Consider the following 19657-nt stretch of genomic DNA (forward strand, 5'->3'; position numbering starts at 1 on the left):
ACAAGACCCGTATATATGCTGTCTACAAGAGACTGACTTCAAACCTAGGGACACATACAGATTGAAAGTGAGGGGATGGAAAAAGATATTCCATGCAAATGGAAATCAAAAGAAACCTGTAGTAGCAATACTCATATCAGATAAGATCAACTTTAAAATAAAGAATGTTACAAGAGACAAGGAAGGACACTACATAATGATCAAGGGATCAATCCAAGAAGAAGATATAACAATTATAAATATATATGCACCCAACATAGGAGCACCTCAATAAATAAGGCAAATGCTAACAGCGATAAAAGAAGAAATCGACAGAAAGACAATAATAGTGGGGGACTTTAACACCTCACTTACACCAATGGACACATCATCCAGACAGAAAATTAATAAGGAAACACTAGCCAATAGACCAGATAGATTTAATTGATATTTATAGGACATTCCATCTGAAAACAGCTGATTACACTTTCTTCTCAAGTGCACACGGAACATTCTCCAGGATAGATCACATCTTCGGTCACAAATCAAGCCTTGGTAAATTTAAGAAAACTGAAATCATATCAAGCATCTTTTCTGACCACAACGCTATGAGATTAGAAATGAATTACAGGGAAAAAAATCGTAAAAAAAACACAAACACGTGGAGGCTAAACAATACGTTACTAAATAACCAAGAGATCACTGAAGAATTCAAAGAGGAAAGCAAAAATTACCTAGAGACAAATGACAATGAAAACACAATGATCCAAAACTTATGGGATGCAGCAAAGGCAGTTCTAAGAGGGAAGCTTATAGCAATACAATCCTACCTCAAGAAACAAGAAAAATCTCAAATAAACAATCTAACCTTACACCTAAAGGAAGTAGAGAAAGAAGAGCAAACAAAACCCAAAGTTAGTAGAAGGAAAGAAACCATAAAGATCAGAGCAGAAATAAATGAAAAAGAAACAAAGAAAATAGCAAAGATCAATAAAACTAAAAGCTGGTTCTTTGAGAAGATTGATAAACCTTTTGCCAAACTCATCAAGAAAAAGAGGGAGAGAACTCAAATCAATAAAATTAGAAATGAAAAAGGAGAAGTTACAATGGATACCACAGAAATACAAAGCATCATAAGAGACTACTACAAGCAACTCTATGTCAATAAAATGGACAACCTGGAAGAAATGGACAAATTCTTAGAAAGGTATAACCTTCCAAGACTGAACCAGGAAGAAATAGAAAATATGAACAAGCAATCACAATTAATCTGTGATTTAAAATCTTCCAAAAAACAAAAGTCCAGGGGCCAGATGGCTTCACAAGTGAATTCTATCAAACATCGAGAGAATAGCTAACAACCATCCTTCTCAAACTCTTCCAAAAAATTGCAGAGGAAGGAAAACTCCCAAACTCATTCTACGAAGTCATCATCACCCTGATTTCAAAACCAGAAACAGATACTACAAAAAAAAAATAAAGCTACACACAAATATCACTGATGAATATAGATGCAAAAATCCTCAACAAAATACTAGCAAACAGAATCCAACAACACATTAAAAGGATCATACACCATGATCAAGTGGGATTTATCCCAGGGATGCAAGGATTCTTCAGTATATGCAAATCAATGAATGTGATACACCATATTAACAAATTGAAGGATAAAAACCATATGATCATCTCAATAGATGCAGAAAAAGCTCTTGACAAAATTCAACACCCATTTATGATAAAAACTCTCCAGAAAGTGGACATAGAGGGAAACTACTTCAACATAATAAAGGCCATATATGACAAACCCACAGCAAACATCATTCTCAATGGTGAAAAAATTAAAGCACTCTAAGATAGGAACAAGACAAGGATGTCCACTCTCGCCACTATTATTCGACATAGTTTTGGAAGTTCTAGTTTGGGAAGTTCTTCTCTAGAACTAGAGAAATAAAAGGAATACAAATTGGAAAAGAAAAAGTAAAACTGTCACTGTTTGCAGATGACATGATACTATACATAGAGAATCCTAAAGATGCCAGCAGAAAACTACTAGAGCTAATCAATGAATCTGGTAAAGCTGCAGGATACAAAATTAATGCACAGAAATCTCACGCATTCCTATACACTAACAACGAAAGATCAGAAAGAGAAATTAAGGAAACAATCCCATTCACCATTGCAACAAAAAGAATAACATACCTAGGAATAAACCTCCCTAAGGAGATAAAAGACCTGTACTCAGAAAACTATAAGACACTAATGAAAGGAATCAAAGATGACACAAACAGATGAAAAGATATACCATGTTCTTTGATTGGAAGAATCAATATTGTGAAAATGACTATACTACCCAAAGCAATCTACAGATTCAATGCAATCCCTATCAAATTACCAATGGCATTTTTTATAAAACTAGAACAAAAAATCTTAAAATTTGTATGGAGACACAAAAGACCCTGAATAGCCAAAGCAGTCTTGAGGGAAAGAAACGGAGCTGGAGGAATCAGACTCCCTGACTTCAGACTATACTACAAGGTGACAGTAATCAAGACAGTATGGTACTAGCACAAAAACAGAAATATAGATCAATGGAACAGGATAGAAAGCCCAGAGATAAACCCACGCCTAATCTATGGTCACCTAATCTATGACAAAGGAGGCAAGGATATACAATAGAGAAAAGACAGCCTCTTCAATAAGTGGTGCTGGGAAAACTAGACAGCTACATGTAAAAGAATGAAATTAGAACACTCCCTAACACCAAACACAAAAATAAACTCAAAATGGATTAAAGACCTAAATGTAACACCAGACACTATAAAACTCTTAGAGGAAAACGTAGGAAGAACACGGTTTGACATAAGTCACAGCAAGATCTTTTTTGACCCACCTCCTAGAGTAATGGGAAAAAAACCAAAAATAAACAAATGGGATCTAATGAAACTTAAAAGCTTTTGCACAGCAAAGGAAACTATAAACAAGATGAAAAGACAACCCTCAGAATGGGAGAAAATATTTGCAAACGAATCAACGGACAAAGGATCAATCTCCAAAATATATAAACAGCTCATGCAGCTCAATATTAAAAAAACAAAAAAACAAAACAAACAAACAAAAACAAACAACCCAATCCAAAAATGGGCAGAAGACCTAAATAGACATTTTGCCAAAGAAGACATACAGATGGCCAAGAGGCACATGAAAAGCTGCTCAACATCACTAATTATTAGAGAAATGCAAGTCAAAACTACAATGAGGTATCACCTCACACCAGTTAGAATGGGCATCATCAGAAAATCTACAAACAACAAATGCTGGAGAAGGTGTGGAGAAAAGGGAACCCTCTTGCACTGTTGGTGGGAATGTAAATTGATACAGCCACTATGGAGAACAGTATGGAGGGTCCTTAAAAAACAAAAAATAGAATTACCATATGACCCAGCAATCCCACCACTGGGCATATACCCAGAGAAAACCATAATTCAAAAACACACATGCACTTCAATGTTCACTGCAGCACTATTTACAGTAGCCAGGCCATGGAAGCAACCTAAATGCCCATAGACAGACGAATGGATAAAGAAGATGTGGTACATATATACAATGGAATATTACTCAGTCATAAAAAGGAACGAAATTGGGTCATTTGTAGAGACGTGGATGGACCTAGAGACTGTCATACAAAGTGAAGTAAGTCAGAAAGAGAAAAACAAATATCGAATATTAACACATATATTTGGAATCTAGAAAACTGGCACAGATGAACCAGTCTGCAAGGCAGAAATAGAGACACAGATGTAGAGAACAAACGTATGGATACCAAGGGAGGAAGTGGGGGGGGGGGGCTGGGGGGATGAATTGGAAGATTGGGATTGACATATACACACTAATATGTATAAAATAGATAACTAATAAGAACCTATTTTATAAAAAAAAAATAAAATTCAAAAAACAAACAAAACAACAAAACAAACACAGACCTTCAAAATGGGGCTTAGTGATGGTTTGGGAGTCGTTAAATGAAAGAGTAAAAGTACTAGTTTTTTACTCTCTGACCCTTGTAAACTTCCCAACTGTTAATGAGGCTTATCCCCAATGCAAGTGTTCAATGTGAAATATATGAACAGAAATACCTAGACCAGTGTCTTGTGGTGACCTTCAGACGATTTCACGTGTGCACTTCATGTCATGTGTTTTGTGGGGACCAAAATATCTGACGACTTTTACCAAGCACCTGCTCTGTGAATGACACAAGCACAGCCCAGTGGATATGCAAAGGAATGAGGTCCTGCCCTTGCCGGTAAGCAAGCGTCAGGAGGGGCCCGGACGCGGCTGGGTTTCTAGTATTGACTCCTCACCGGGGCTCTCACCGCTCAAGCACACTGCTGATCCACTCTGCAACATCTCTGACAGATCTCACGGGTTTGGGGGCATACCCTAAATCCAGAACATTCTCCCATTATCTCGGTCTTGCCCCAATCACATCCTACTGGTTGCATTACTCTGATTAGGGGCAGAGAGAATCTACGATGGTCCCAGTGACAGCTGACAACCCAGAGGAAAGAGCTAGTAACCTTATATTGTTACAAAGGTGAATGCAAACAGTTTGCGTGCAAAGGCTGAGCGCCAGCAAGAACACGACCCTTCAAAATGGAAAGAGAACATGAAAAATTCATCTGCAGTCATCTGGTCACTATCCAGAGGATTCTAATGGAGGGAAAAGCCTGGTTTAATTTTAAAGCTGGAAGCTTAACTGACATTATAACAAGCAAACCGTGCAGCATTGGGACCTGCATATTTATAATCTCAGAGAAGGCCCATGATCTTAATACTTGTAAACGAGAAAGAAAAGAATGAAAGGACACAACTTTGACAGCCCTCCAGCTTAAGGAAAAGCACTTCATGAGTTTGGTCCACATCCTAACAGAGAGGGGGTCTGTTTCTTGCAGGCTAGCACCAGCATGACACCCCGGGGAGCACCCCAGGCCAAATTCTTTGTGGTCCTGGACAGGCTTTTTCTTAAACGGATCTAAATTTATTTCAGAAAAATTTGCCCAGCGGCACACTCCCTTCTACTTAGCACTGGCACTCGTTTGCCTGCACGTGGTTAGTGGTGGGGAGAGGTGAAGGGCAGACGGCAGCACGGTAGGAAATTTCCTTCCGGCCAGTTCCGAGCACGGGTGAGAGCAGGAATTACTAAATTGGGCAGCGCCCGGCCGTATAATAAGTACCCTAGAAAGAAGAGGTTTACCTTTCCCACTCCAATGAAAGAGCAGACTTTTCTATTTCGATGTATAGAAAAAGAGAGAGAAAAAAAAAGGATGTTACAAGCAGAGTTTCCAAAGACAACTATGAAAAATCTGTTACTATAATCCACGCTCTAGACAAAAACTGATGTAAAATAGTGTCATCTTCAGGAAATTTCTTATTATTTACCAGAAGTACAAGTGCTATTTATGAAGGTAAATCTGATTGCCTCCTTTCTTTGAGGGTGAAAAATCATGGTTTAATAGTATTATAGCAATTGCTTAATTTTTATATTAAAAATTATAGCTACTTCTGGCCAAGATGAAGGATGGGATTTCCCTTCTCATCTGAAACTACCCAAAACACTTGACCAAAATATATAAGTCAGTGGATTTCAAGACATTAAATATTAGGAAATGAAGCACAGTGAGCCCCAGAGTCAGAAAACAAATGAGGTGCTCCCCACAATCCCTACAATCACCTGACCGTATGGCCTGGGTGGCCTTCCAGGCCATGGCACAGAGAGGAAACCCACGGGGAGCCTGGTGGCTTCCCCAAGTCGGGAAGGTGGAGCTGCGGGCTCGGGAAGTTCAGAGGTCAGAGGTTACAGGTCAGAGTAGTCAAGAGGACAGAGACAGACAGAGACACACAGAGGGACCCCTCGAGTATCTGGACAAGTCTGATCAGTGCAGCCTGTGAGGACAGTGTCCAAGGCCAGGGAAAGCATTCCAAGCAGGATTAGAGGGAACACTCCCAAGAGCTCACAGGAGGCCAGGATTAGTTCTTGTTCCCACTGGTAGAGTGGAAAACCTCACGATTCCCAGGGCATCTGAACACCCGGGAGGGTCATGCCCTGGTGCTGTGCTAAAATCAGCCTTAGACTGATCCCTAGTCGGGACCACGTACCAAGGCTGATGAGAAAGACCCAAGATGCTCAAACTCTTTCCAAGTCACATAGTTTCACCCAAGAACAAAGCTTAAGAATATTTACAGGATTAAAAAACATCCAGTACCCAAAAAGGAAAAATTCACAACGTCTGTCAGCTAAAAAAATATTCAGGCATGCAAATGTGCAACGCATAATTGGGAGGAAATGCAATCAATTGAAGCCCGCCAAGAAATGACACCTGTGATTAACAGTCATTATAACTATATGCCATATAGCAAGAAGCTGGAGGAACAATTGAACACGTCAAGTAGAAACAAAGAAGACAAAAAAAAAAGATCTAAATAAAAATTCTAGAGATTAAAACCTCAAATGCCTGAGATGAAAAATACACTGGATGGGATTAAGAGTAGATTAGACACTGCATAAGAAAAGATTAATGACATGGATTTTCATAGCAGCATTACCCACAGTAGCCAAATGTTGGAAACAACTCAAATGCCCATCAACTGATGAGTGGATAAACAAAATCTGATATATCCATGTAACGGAATATTATTTAGACAAAATCAGGAATGAAATATTGATCCATGTTTTGACATGCATGAACCTCGAAAACATGCTAAATGAAAGAAACTGATAGAAAAGGGCACATACTGTATGATTCCACTTATGTGAAATGTCCAGAATAGGCAAATCCCTGAAACACAGAGTAGACTAGTGGTTGTCAGGGGCTGCGGAAAGCAGGGGATGGGAGTGACTGCTGAGGGGTGTGGGTTTCTTTTGGGGGTAAGTGAAAATGCTCTGGAAGTAGTGGTGTCAGCTGCACAATTCTGTGAATATACTAAAAACCACTGAATTGTACACTTTAAAAAAGTGGAACGTACAGTATGTGAACTACAGTTCAGCTAACAAAAAAACTCAATCAGAATGTTCTGACAGACCAGTCTGGACACGGGGACTCGGGGCGCTTTGCTGCCGTGTTATCAAAATGCCAGGGTCAAAACAGCTGCCTCAGAATGTCCTGTGTCCCTTTAAAATATGCTTTCTGTTATCAGAAGCTTAGAGTCATGGAAGGGTAACAGGTCTGACACGTTGGTGCAGCGCATGACCACGACCTGCAGCACAGACGTAATTCCTATTTTACCAAAGAAGCAGCTGAGACTCAGAGAAGTTACGTTATTTGTCCAAAGTCATATATCACGTGAGCTACTGAGCCAGGATTTGAACCTGGTTCAGTCTATTCTTTTGGGCCAAGCAACCTGGCAACCTTTAGAATTTGCAGAAGAGTTTCGAGTGAAGGCAACTCAGTGTAAGCATTTTCAGATGCAGGAAGAGAGCCAGTAGGAATTGCTGTCACAGAGTTGAAGGAAGGAAAGTTTCAGGAAGGGAGTGATCAATAATGCCAAATGCCACAGAGATGTGATAAAGAACAGGACATGTCCACTTAGACCTAGTAACCAGGAGGTCATTTGTGGCCTTTGCAGGGCAGTGGACTGGGCGGGGTGGGGTGTGGCGCTAGCCGGCAGCGACGGGAGGAGTCCCTTGTAAGCAAAGGGACAAAGACGGGGATCATGGAAGACTCTTTCCCAAGCCTGGCTACAAAGGTGGGGAGAGAAGTGGGTCAGAAATACGCAGGTCAGGGGAATTTTGTTGTTATGGCTTGTTTTGTTTTGGGGATGGGACTGATGACATAAAACACAGTGACCATCCTCAGCTAATCTACAGATCAGCAGGGGAGGGGAGCACACCTCAACTTCACCAGTCACTCCTCACCCAGATGACAGTAGAAGGCTCAAGGCCTGATATAGGCATCACTGGTCCAGTTCCCTTTCTTCTTTGGTATCCAGTAATCTGAAGAAAGGAGAGTCACCCTCAGAGAGGGATGAAGGAAGCAAGGAGGGGAGGCTGGAACCAAAATACTATGCCCCCAGGTCTGTCCATTATCCATTACATAGGTTTCTATTCACCAAAGCTGGCTTGAAATTCCCGTGGTAATCTGGACTCGTGTTTCTGCTCCCTTGCATGCATATCCTGCTGTTTTGAACTGAATGTTCCGGTTCTCCCAAAATTCATATGTTAAATCTCTAATACCCGATGTGATGGTATTCTGAGGTGGTGCTTTGGGGAAGTAACTAGGTCATGAGGGTGAAGCCTTCATGAATGGAATTAGTGGTCTTAAGAGAAGAGACACGAGAGAGATTACCTCTTTCCCCCACATGATGACACAGCAAGAAGGCATCCACCTGAAAACCAGAAAGAGGGTTCTCACCAGTAGCCAAATCAGCCAGTACTTGGATCTTGGACCTCCCAGGTTCCAGGACTGTGAGAAATACATTTCTGTTGTTTAAGCCACCGGTATGGTATTTGTTATAGCACCCTGAGCTGACTAAGACACCTGCAGAACGCCCTTGAGTGTGAGTGGAATCTGTGAATAGGACGATTATGTAACATTATATACAAAGGGGGAGATTATCCTTGGTGAGCCTGACCTAATCAGGTGAGCCTGTTAAAAGCAGAGTTTTCTCCAACTGGTTGCAGAGTGGGAAGTCAGAGATTTGAGGCCTGAGAAGCATTCAACACCAACACTAGCTGTGTTGGGTCTTCATTTCTGTGTGAGGGCTTTCTCTAGTTGCAGCGAGCAGGGGCCACTCTTCATCGCAGCGCACGGGCCTCTCACTGTTGCGGCCTCTCTTGTTGTGGAGCACAGGCTCCAGACGTGCAGGCTCAGTAGTTGTGGCTCACGGGCCTAGATGCTCCGCGGCATGTGGGATCTTCCCGGACCAGGGCTTGAACCCATGTCCCCTGCATTGGCAGGCAGATTCTCAACCACTGCACCACCAGTGAAGCCTGGGTGTTATTTTTTAAAAAGAAAAGGGAAAGGAAAAGATTAGCAAACATATAGCAGGAGAAACTAGCCAAAATTAAACACACAGAGAAAGAAGACTGAAAGAAATGAACAGAGTATCAGTTTGGACAGGTGTGGGGCAACTACCAGGGGCCTAACATATGCATAATTGGAGTCCCTGGAGATGAGGCTGTTAGGGTGGAAAATTTTTGAAGAAATAATGGGCAAAAATTTTCAAATTTGATAAAACGTACATACCCACAGATCAAAGAATCTCAAGAAAATTCAAGCACACACAAAAAAATCCCACAAAGAAAATAACACCAAAGTATAGTGTAATCAATTTGCTCCAAACCAGTGATAAAGAGAACATCTTTAAAGCAGTCAGAGAAGAAAAAGACACACAGGCACAGAGAAATAAAGATAAGGATGACAGTCCATTTTAAATTGGGAACCATTCAAACCAAAAGACAGTGGAACAACATCTTTAAATACCTCAAGAAAAAAATAATGCCAACTTGAATTCTGAACCAAATAAAAGTATCTCTCAAAGATGAAGGTAAACAAAAACAGGAAGATTTTATCACCAGGAAACCTCCACTATAAGAAATTTTAAAGGAAATCCTTCGGGTAGAAGAAAGATGATACCAGACAGAAATCTGGATCCACATAAAGGAATGAAGAGCACCAGCAGTGAGAACTAATTGAGTAAATCTAAAAGACTTTTGCTTAAGAAGAAAACTGAGTGCTGATAATCAAAAATAACACTGTCGTGTGGGTTTATACACAGAACGTACGTAGAAGGAAAATGTTTGCTAACAGTAGCACAAATGCCAGGAGGAGAGAGATGGCAGCATACTGTTGTAACTCTTATACTATATGTGAAGTGATATAATAATACACTTGAAGCTAGAATGTGTAAAGATGTAGACTCTGAACCTTAAAATCACCACTAAAATAACACGACAACGAGATATAGGTAGCTAATACATCAACCAAGGGGAGGAATGGAATCACAAAAAATAAGTAATGTAAAAGAAGGTAGTAAAATAGGGGGAAAAAAGAACATGTGGGATAAATAGAAAATAATAGCAAGATGGTAGATTTACTCCCAATCAAACCAATAACATTAAATGTACATCAAAGGTAGAGATTTGAGACTGGATAAAAATGGAAGAGCCAATGATAAACTGCCTATAAAAAACCAACTTAAATATAAAGAGACAAATAGATGAAAAGGAGAAGTATGGAAAGAGGTATTCCATGCTGAAATGAATAGAAGGCTGAGTGGCACTATTAATACTGAATAAAGTAGACTTCAGGGAAAAGAATATTACCAGGGATAGAGGTTCATTTCATAACGATAGTGGAAAATTCATCAAAATGATAAACAATCCTAAACATTTATGTACCTAATAACAGAGCTTCAAAATACACAAAGCAAAATGATGATAGAGCTGAAAGGAGAAAGACAAGTCCCCAATTACACTCTGAGATTTCAATAACCTTCTCTCAATTACTGATAGAACAGTAGACAGAAAATCAGTAAGGCTATAGCATACTTGAACAATGCTATCAACAAACTTGAACTATGACACTGTAGAATATTCCACACAGAAACGGCAGAAAAGGCATTCTTTTTAAGCACATATGAGAGATTCACCAAGACAGCCCTTGGTGTGGGTCATAAGACGAAGTCTCAATAAATGTGAAAGGATTCAAGTCATCCAAAGTATGTTCTCCAACCACAATGGAATTAAATTAGAAATAAAATCAGAAAGATCTCTGGAAAGTCCCAAATACTTGCAAACTAAAAAAACACATTTCTAAATAATCAAGGGGACATAAGAAATCAAAAAGGGAAACTTGAAAATATTGTGAACTCAATGAAGATGAAAACCCAATATATCAAAATTTGTAAATTATATATCTAAAAGCAGTATATAGAGGAAAACTTACTGTACTAAGTGCACACTAGAAAAGCAGAAAGACTTCAAATTAATGACATTAACTAATTAAATCCAGTGTAAGCAGAAGAGAAATAATAATGGTCAGAGTAGAAATCAATTGTATATCCTTCTGCAAAAAGAGAGTCAAGCCATACCTCACACTATATACAAAAATTAAATTAAATGGATCATAGACTTAAATATAAACCCTACAACTATAAATCTTTTTAGAATAAAACGTAAGAGAGAATCTTTGTGACCTTGGGTTATGCAAAGATTTTTTAGATAACACTCACAATATGGTCCATAAAAGAAAAAAAGTATGAATTGGACTTCATGAAAATTAAGAACATCTAATATTCAAAAGACATTGTTAAGAGAAGCAAAATAAGCCACAAATTGTGAAGAAAAAATTGCAAATCACATAGCTGAAAAAACTGTATCCAGAATATATAAAAAGTCTCAAAATTCAATAAAAAGAAGGCCAAAAAAACCCAAATGATGAAAGACTGGAATATATATTTTATCAAAGAATATACACAGATGTCAAATAAACAAAAAGATGCTCAACATTATAACATCATTAGTTATTAGGGAAATGCAAATTAAAACCACGAGATACCACTGTGTACCTACTATAATGTATACTATTAAAAAAACTGACCATACCAAGGGTTGGCAAGGATGTGGAGAAACTGGATCTCTAAGACACCACCGATGGGAATATAAAATGGTAAAACCACTTTGGAAAACAGTTTGGAAAACGTTTAAACAGTTTTAAAAAGTTAAACACATAGCTACCACATGACTCAGGCATTCCACTCCTAGCTATGTGCCGAGAGGACTAAAAGCAGAAGGCCATACCAAGACTTGTACAAATGGGCATAGTAGCTTAATTTATAACAGCCAAAGCCTTGGGGAAAAAACCCCAAAGTCTCTCAATAGGTAAATGGATGAACTGTGGTATTTACACAGTGGAATTCTATTCACCAATAAAAAGGAATGGACTATTGCCATGTTGGATAGATCTCAAAAAAGCCATGCTGAGTAAAAGAAGTCAGATAAAAGTACAGTATACATGATTCCATCTGTATCAACCTTTAGCAAATACAAACTAATCTTTAGGGACAGAGTGGGGACTGGGGTGTGGGTGCAGAGGCCTAGGTGGAGGGGATGACAAAGGGGCACCAGGAAACTCCAGGGGATGGTGGACACGTTTGCCGTCTTGACTGTGGTGATGGTTTCACATGTGCATACACATGTCAAAACTCACCAAACTGTACACTTTCAATATGTGTAGTTTAATCTTTATTAATTATACCAAATAAAGATGTTTCAATACAGAATACCACACACTTTTTTTTGTTTCGTATTTTCTTGGCATAAATATTTCAGTCCTTTTATTTTCAACCTTTTAGGATTTTTTTTTTTTTTTTTTTGCCACGTGTCATGAGGGATCTTAGTTCCCCGACCAGGGATTGAACCCGTTGAGGAACTAAGATCCCTGCAATGGAAGTGTGGAGCCCTAACCACTGGACCACCAGGGAATTCCCTAGTATTCTTATATTTTAGGTGTGTACTTTGTAAAACAGCCTAAAGCTAGATTTTACATCATACAATGTGCACTTAATAAATCCTGTGTGACTGTTCAATAAATGAATCCAGGCTGGTAATCTAAATCTGTGATTTAGTCTAAGAGTTTAGTTCATGTACATTCATTATGACATATTTAAATTCATTTCTTTTTTTTAAAAAATTTATTTATTTATTTTTGGCTGTGTTGCTGCGCGCGGGCTTTCTCTAGTTGCGGCGAGCGGCAGCTCAGCTACTCTTCATTGTGGTGTGTGGGCTTCTCATTGCAGTGGCTTCTCTTGCTGCAGAGCATGGGCTCTAGGCACGCAGGCTTCAGTAGTTGTGGACGCGGGCTCAGTAGTTGTGGCGCACAGGCTTAGATGCTCTGTGGCATGTGGGATCTTCCCGGACCAGGGCTGGAACCCGTGTCCCCTGCACTGGCAGGCAGATTCTTAACCACTGCGCCACCAGGGAAGTCCCTGAATTCATTTCTAATACCTTATTTTATTCTTTCAATTTCTTCCATATCCCTACCTCCTCCCTTCCTTCTTTCCTCTCTCTCCCTCTCCCTGTTTTCTTTTTCCTTTCTCCCTCTTTTGCTTTCATTTATATAGATTTAAATTTTTCTTAACCCCTCTTTTCAACTTTTCCCCTTACTGGTTCAGAACTCTATTTTATTGGTAATTCTAAAAATGTTAACATGTATAGTTTAACTTAATCAAGTCTGAAATTACACAATTAATTATTGGTGAATAGAATTCCACTGTATAAATACCACAATTTATCCATCTACTTACAATATAAGGACCTCACTCACAGTGGCTTATTTCCTTGTGTGTGTAGCAGTTTCACATTTTATTCACCAAGTGGACACAAGTACTGTAGCATTTTAAGTTGAATTTTCAGACTGTAGCAGTAGCAGGCATTCCAGCTCCCTGATTGAGGCAGGGCGGATTGAGGTGAGGATTTCCTAAGGGAGGACTGGTTCCCTTCCCACCTTCTCTCAGAGCCAAAGCACAACAGGCCAGACTCCTCCTGCAGGGTGAGCTTTTTTCCCTTCCTAATTTGTCTAGTGAGGGTGTTGCCCTTCAGAAATTCCAGATTTATGAAGGGTTCTCCGATCTCATCTCCCACCCTCTTTAGGCACTGGGCTTGTAATAGGGAAGAACAAATCTGACTCCATATTAGATCTGTTTCTTTTGCTTTGCTGCCTGTGCTTAGTCATGCTGGCTCTGCACCTTTTGTAAAAGAATGTTGCCTATAGCCTGAACTATACAGGATAGCCTATTCTCAAGGCGCTGACCTTTAAGAAGGTCATTCTTATAAAGAAAAAATGTTGCAGAATAGAGAAAAGCATTTGTCTTGTTGGAGGTTTACAGGAACAGCCTAACCTGACCTACACCCACAGCTGCAAGAACAAAGGATTTCGACACCAAGAAGTTTGCAACAACTAACCACGCCCCTCCCTTACCTTGCCTTTAAGAATGCTTTGCTGAAACCCTTTGAGCAGTTGGGGGTTTTGTGGGCACAAGCCACCCATCTCCTTGCATGGCCCTGCAATAAACCTTTCTCTACTCCAAACTCCGAAATTCCCGTTTGTTTGGCCTCGCTGGGCATCACGCACACGAACTTTCGATTGGTAACAGGTTTTGTCTCCTGACCCTCTCGTGTGTGGCTTTGGATTACTTCCTATACATTTTTAATTTACCAGAAATATTAAAAAGTTCACTATTCTCCAAGCTTTCTGGTTAACAGTGTGGCAACTAAGAGTGCAGTTTTGGGATTCAGAGTGTCTGCATTCAAACCAATACTCTACTACTTACTTCCTGTGGCTCTGGGCAAATTAACAAAAATCTCTGTACCTCAATTTCCTCACGTGTAAAGGGAGAGGCAATAATAGTACCTGTCTCCCAGTTACTGTGGGCCTTAAATACATGGATCTATCTAAAGAGCTTAGGACTGTGCGTGGTAGACAGTAAGAACTCAAACATTAGCTGCTATTACTGCTACTACTTGTGTGCTTAAAGAAAATGTTCTGAGGTTATATCGCACTCTATTCTACAAAGGGGTTGATACCTTACAGCATGAGTTTTCTTAATAAACCATTTTCAGCTTTCATGTGACATTACATAGCCTATTCATATCAGGATGTAAATAAACAAAATAACAAGTATTTGATATCTACCATTTATTTCTCTGTTTTTCTTCTTTTTGGGAAATATTCTCTCTTGAAGTTAGATCTCCAAAGTCTATTTTTCAATTATAAATTATTTTATATTCTGTTGGAATAGCAGATACTCCTACACAGAGAAGATTCTACCACTTAAACGTAGCATAACATTTTGTGTTTTAGGACAAAATGATGCCAACAGCTGGTTCATTTCAGCTAGACTCAGAACACATCCATACGTGTATGTCAAGCCCTGGAACCATCACTCATACCACATGGGCTGGCACTGCTCCACTAATGACATTTGAACACAATAACCTCCAAGTTCAAGTCTCTGCAGATAACACAGTTCACGTTTCTTAAATACCTGGCGAATGAAGCTTGGCGGCTGAAGCCGACATTCTCTTAGGAGATGAAACTGCAGGTTTATTAGCATCTTGATCTTTCTGTACTTCTTTCTTTGTTCCTATATACAGTTTAAAAAGAGAAAAAGAAACAAAGAGAGTTCATTACAATTGAAACAAACACAGACTGTTTGTGCAAAGGGAGGCTTAACAAAAGGCACAGAGAACAAATAATATTTGGGTGATTTGTTGCTATGGTCACCACCCCCTGCGCTTCAGGAATGACACACTTGTTTATAGCAGAGGGAATTTCGTTTTGAGTGGTCAGAGGAATAAGTACACTGCTGTCTCTGATTTGATGAAAACCACCCCTATCTCTGGAGGTCACCGCACCCCAAAGACCCTGACAAACTATCTGGGAATTAAAATTGTGCTGTCCTCAGTCTGCCTGCCTCCTTCTGCCAAAACAAATTTTCATGACATGGAGAAGGAAGCTGCAGCCGAATCTAACTGCTGACGACTCCACCATCATGACAGTCGAGCCGCGGGGGACACAGTCTGCCTCTAATTAATTTCCACGCAGCTGGTCCACCGAGGTGACCTGGACAGCCTCTGAGCTCTCTCTCTGCTGCAGCTGAGCCTTTGTAGAACCTGCTGGCAGAGCCGGCTGCAGCAGCACGGGACAGCCTGAGCTCGGGCCATGTCTAAGACCAGGCACTCAGGACACAGCACCGTTTCTCCCTTGTGTGCTGGGCACAGACCCTCCCCGTCACATCCCCTTCATCAGAAAGTCCAAGAATGATGGATGGAAGATCAGGAATAACGCCGACCTGGGTGTACCTAGACCCGTCTCCGCCTCAGCACAGTTTATTATGTCGTTTCAGAAATAAACCCTCGAGATGGTGATGGCTCCTTAGAAGCGGAACACAAACTTCCCACTTTGCCCCATGCCCTGCACCCTTACTCCTCTTCCAGAGGTAACCAGCTAGCAATTTGGCGTTTACGCTTCCAAACCTTCTTCTAGGTATTTCTAAGTATATCTACCCAAATACAAATACAGCTATTAATTAGCTAAATGCATCCCATACTGCAATTTCTTTTTACGTACCCACACTTCTGAAGATCTTTTTCATATCATGTATTCATAGGTCTTTAAAAAAATGCCACATCATATTAATGGGCAAAGATGTACCATAATTTACCCATCCTCCTGTTGACGAACGTTTAGAGTGTTTGCACGTGTTAGCTATTAAAATAGCTAAATGTGCTATAATAAACATACTTCTACTTGTTTCTTTGTACGCATGTACCAGTATCTTTACAGGATAAATGCACAGATACACTTTTGCTGGATTAAGATCCTGCTCATTTGCAACATTACCAGACACAGCCCAACTGTCCTCCATAAAAAGCTACTAAATTTACACTCCCAACCACGTGTAGGAGGCCAGTTCTTCCTACACGCCCCATGCCCTACCGACACTGAAGTCTCATCATTTCAATTTCTGCCAGACACTTAGAATCTTTTCACATTGGTCATGTGCATCTCTTTATTTGAAAATTGCCTAATTAAACCCTCTGCCCATTTTTCTTACTGGTGTGTAGGAACTCTTCATTTATGCTGGATATTAATCCCTTGCCTGCTATACAAATTGTATTTTCCAGCCTTTCACTTTTTACAACTTATTTAGAGTACCTTTCCTTGTACAGTAGTTTTAAAATATTTAAATGTTCAAATATGTCAACTTTTCCCTTACAGCTTTAAAAGCACTATTACAGATCATTTATACGTATGTGTGCGTGCAAGTGCGTGTGCGTGTGTGTGTGTGTGGATGACTGGGGAGAGATCATTTCCAGGCTTTGGAGAGGGAGGCAGGTATCTGGAGCCAAGCTCTCTGTCCCTGTCTCCTTTTCTGGCCGCCTGACTGGGCTACTGCTTCTCCCGACGCCACCGGACCTGCCTCAGCCCTCTCTATCCTTGTCCACCTGTCTCCTGCGGCTCTTCCCACACACCTGTGAGCACCTCCTCTGTTTCACCGCCTTTGGACAAACTGTTTGGGTCTCGTTGGTTTACCTCTTCTTTGCATGTCTAGCCACTACTTTTTTCTTCCTACTCTCAAAAAAGGTGCTTCACGCATTTAGCGAACATACCCCAAGCCTTTCCCGTCTCAGCAAACGGCTCCACCCTTCACTCACTGTGCTCAGGCCGAACACACAAGGAGTCACCTTGTTTGGCTCCCAGCCCCCATTCAGTCCATCAGCAAAGCCTGCTGGATCTCCTCGGTGAACATCTCCCAGGTCTGACCACTTCTTCCCCCTCCCCACTGCCCCTGCAGAGCCCAGGTCACCATAGCCCCTTCCTCCTTCTTCAAGGCCTCCCACCGGCTCTGCTGCCACCACCGCCGCCCCTCTACTGCATATGCCCCCAGGGCAGCAGGTGAATGAACTTCAACCCAACTTAGAGCAAGTCATTCCCAATCTCAAAACCCTCCTCTCACCTCCCAAGCTACTCAGAGTGAAATGCAGACTCCTCGCCACACTAACAAGGCCCTACAGACCAGCGCTACCCAACAGAAATACAATGTGAGCCACTTATGTAATTTCAAATTTTCTACCAACAACATGTAAAATGTACAAAGTCCAGTGCGATTACCTGTAATAATACGTTTTATTTAAACCAACGTGCTGAACATCACTTCAGTGTCCAGCACTGGTCATATTTCAAGGGCTCACTGACTGACTGTGGGCCAGTGAACAGCACAGCCCAGAAGTGCTGGTCCCTAGGCTACATCAGACACCTGTGGGAGTTCATTTTATGTGTCAACCTGATGGGGCTACGGTTGCCCAGACATTTGGTCATACCTTATTCTAGATGAGAGTAACATCTGAACTGGTAGACTGAGTAAAGCAGACTGTCCTCCCCAGTGTGAGGGGGCCTCATACAATCTGTTGAAGGCCTGAGTAGAACAGAAGGTTGGGTAAGATGGAACTTCAGCTGCCTGACTGGTTGATCTGGGACATCAGTCTTCTGCCCTTGGACTGGAACCTACACCATGGGCTCACTGACTGCAGGCCTTGAGACTTCTCAGCCTCCATAATCATGTGAGCCAATTCCTCACAATAAATCTCTTTTTATATATATGTATTCTATATTCTATAATATATATAATATATACTATACTATACTATATATGTACTCTATACTATATTCTGTAATTATATATATACTATATATAAGAGTATATATAAAGCATAGACATAATTACATATTTAAAATATATAATATATTTTTATATATTATATATATATAAATATATTAAAATATATTAAAATCTATATATTTAAAAATATATTTATATATTTATTATAATTATATATTAAAATATATTATATAAAGTATATATGTAATAGTATATATGTTATTCATAATAAATATAATAGGATATTCTGTATTATAAATGTATTAATACATAAATATATATTATTTTCCTATATAAAATATGCTATGTATGTACGTATATATCTCCTACTGGTTCTGTGTCTCTGGAGAACCCTAGCTAACACACACACACACACACACACACACACACACACACACACACACACACACACACACACACACACACACACACACACACACACACACACACACACACACACACACACACACACCTCTGCACCTGCTCACACACTCCAGCCACACTGCCAGCCTTGCTGGTGCTCAGACTCGTTGTACTTCCTCCCATTCTGGTCACGTTAGCTTGAGCTCCTTCTGCGTGGAATATGCTTCCCCGAGACCTTAGGCTTGGTTCACTCATCTGCTCATTCAGGTCTGCGCAGATGGCAATCTTCAGGGAGGCTGTGCCTGACACTCCAGGTAAAACAGCCCTCCTGCCACCTGCCACTCTGCCCCTCACCTGCTTCATTCTTCTTCACAGCACTTGTCACCGCCCAAAACATCCACACATCTGTTTGTTTACTGTCCACCCTCCCCACTAGGACATAAACTTCAAGCAGAGGACACACCCTGCCCTGGACAGCGTGGCCATTCAGTCTATGCCCCACTGTCCGCCCATCTCCTACCGGGCTCTTTTCAAGGCAGGCCATGTCCAGGCATTTGGGGGTTACAGAAGGCTGGACCGGCGGGGTCGTGAAAGCCCAGCCCTGACTCCACTCCACTGAAGCCACGCCCACTCTGCAGAGTATCCCACTTATGGATCATCTCTCTCTTCTATTGCCTCCCTCTGCTCAGATTTTAGGTTTCAACGAACACAGAAAGTCAGCCAGACTCCTAGGAACTCAGAAGGGAAGAGTTAAAGGCCAAAGTGTGTGCTAAACACCACACTTTAAGGGGTAACTAAACGTAAGTATTTATTCAGAGTCTCAAGAGTTTCCATCCAGCCTTCATGGAGTGCTATCTGGCAGCTTCCATCAAAAATTTAAACAGTGACAGACTTGACCCAGCAATTCTGCTTCTACAGATCTCTCTTTGGAATACTTCTGCAAGTGTGAAAAGATGCACATTTAAAGACATTTCATACATTATTCACAACAACAGAGATGTATAAATAACCAAAAATGCACACAGGGGAATGATTAAATAAACTACTGTATAACCATATGATGTAGCACTACGCCACCATTAAAAAGAATGAGGTTGTT

At 40.6% G+C, this 19657-nt stretch overlaps 1 protein-coding gene across 1 annotated transcript in view; it reads right to left on the minus strand.

The window, feature by feature from the left end:
- The window catches only part of MTUS2 (microtubule associated scaffold protein 2), a gene marked incomplete at its 5' end in the record, with an annotated part of 327280 nt that overhangs the window by 116545 nt on the left and 191078 nt on the right, over positions 1-19657 (minus strand). Inside the window, one exon of the mRNA XM_082675664.1 lies at positions 15019-15117. Within this exon, the coding sequence (XP_082531790.1) occupies positions 15019-15117 (99 nt within the window). The remainder of the gene's footprint in view (positions 1-15018; positions 15118-19657) is intronic.

The sequence above is a fragment of the Grampus griseus genome (assembly GCF_964374135.1).
Source record: "Grampus griseus genome assembly, chromosome: 18".
NCBI classification, from domain to species: Eukaryota; Metazoa; Chordata; class Mammalia; order Artiodactyla; family Delphinidae; genus Grampus; species Grampus griseus.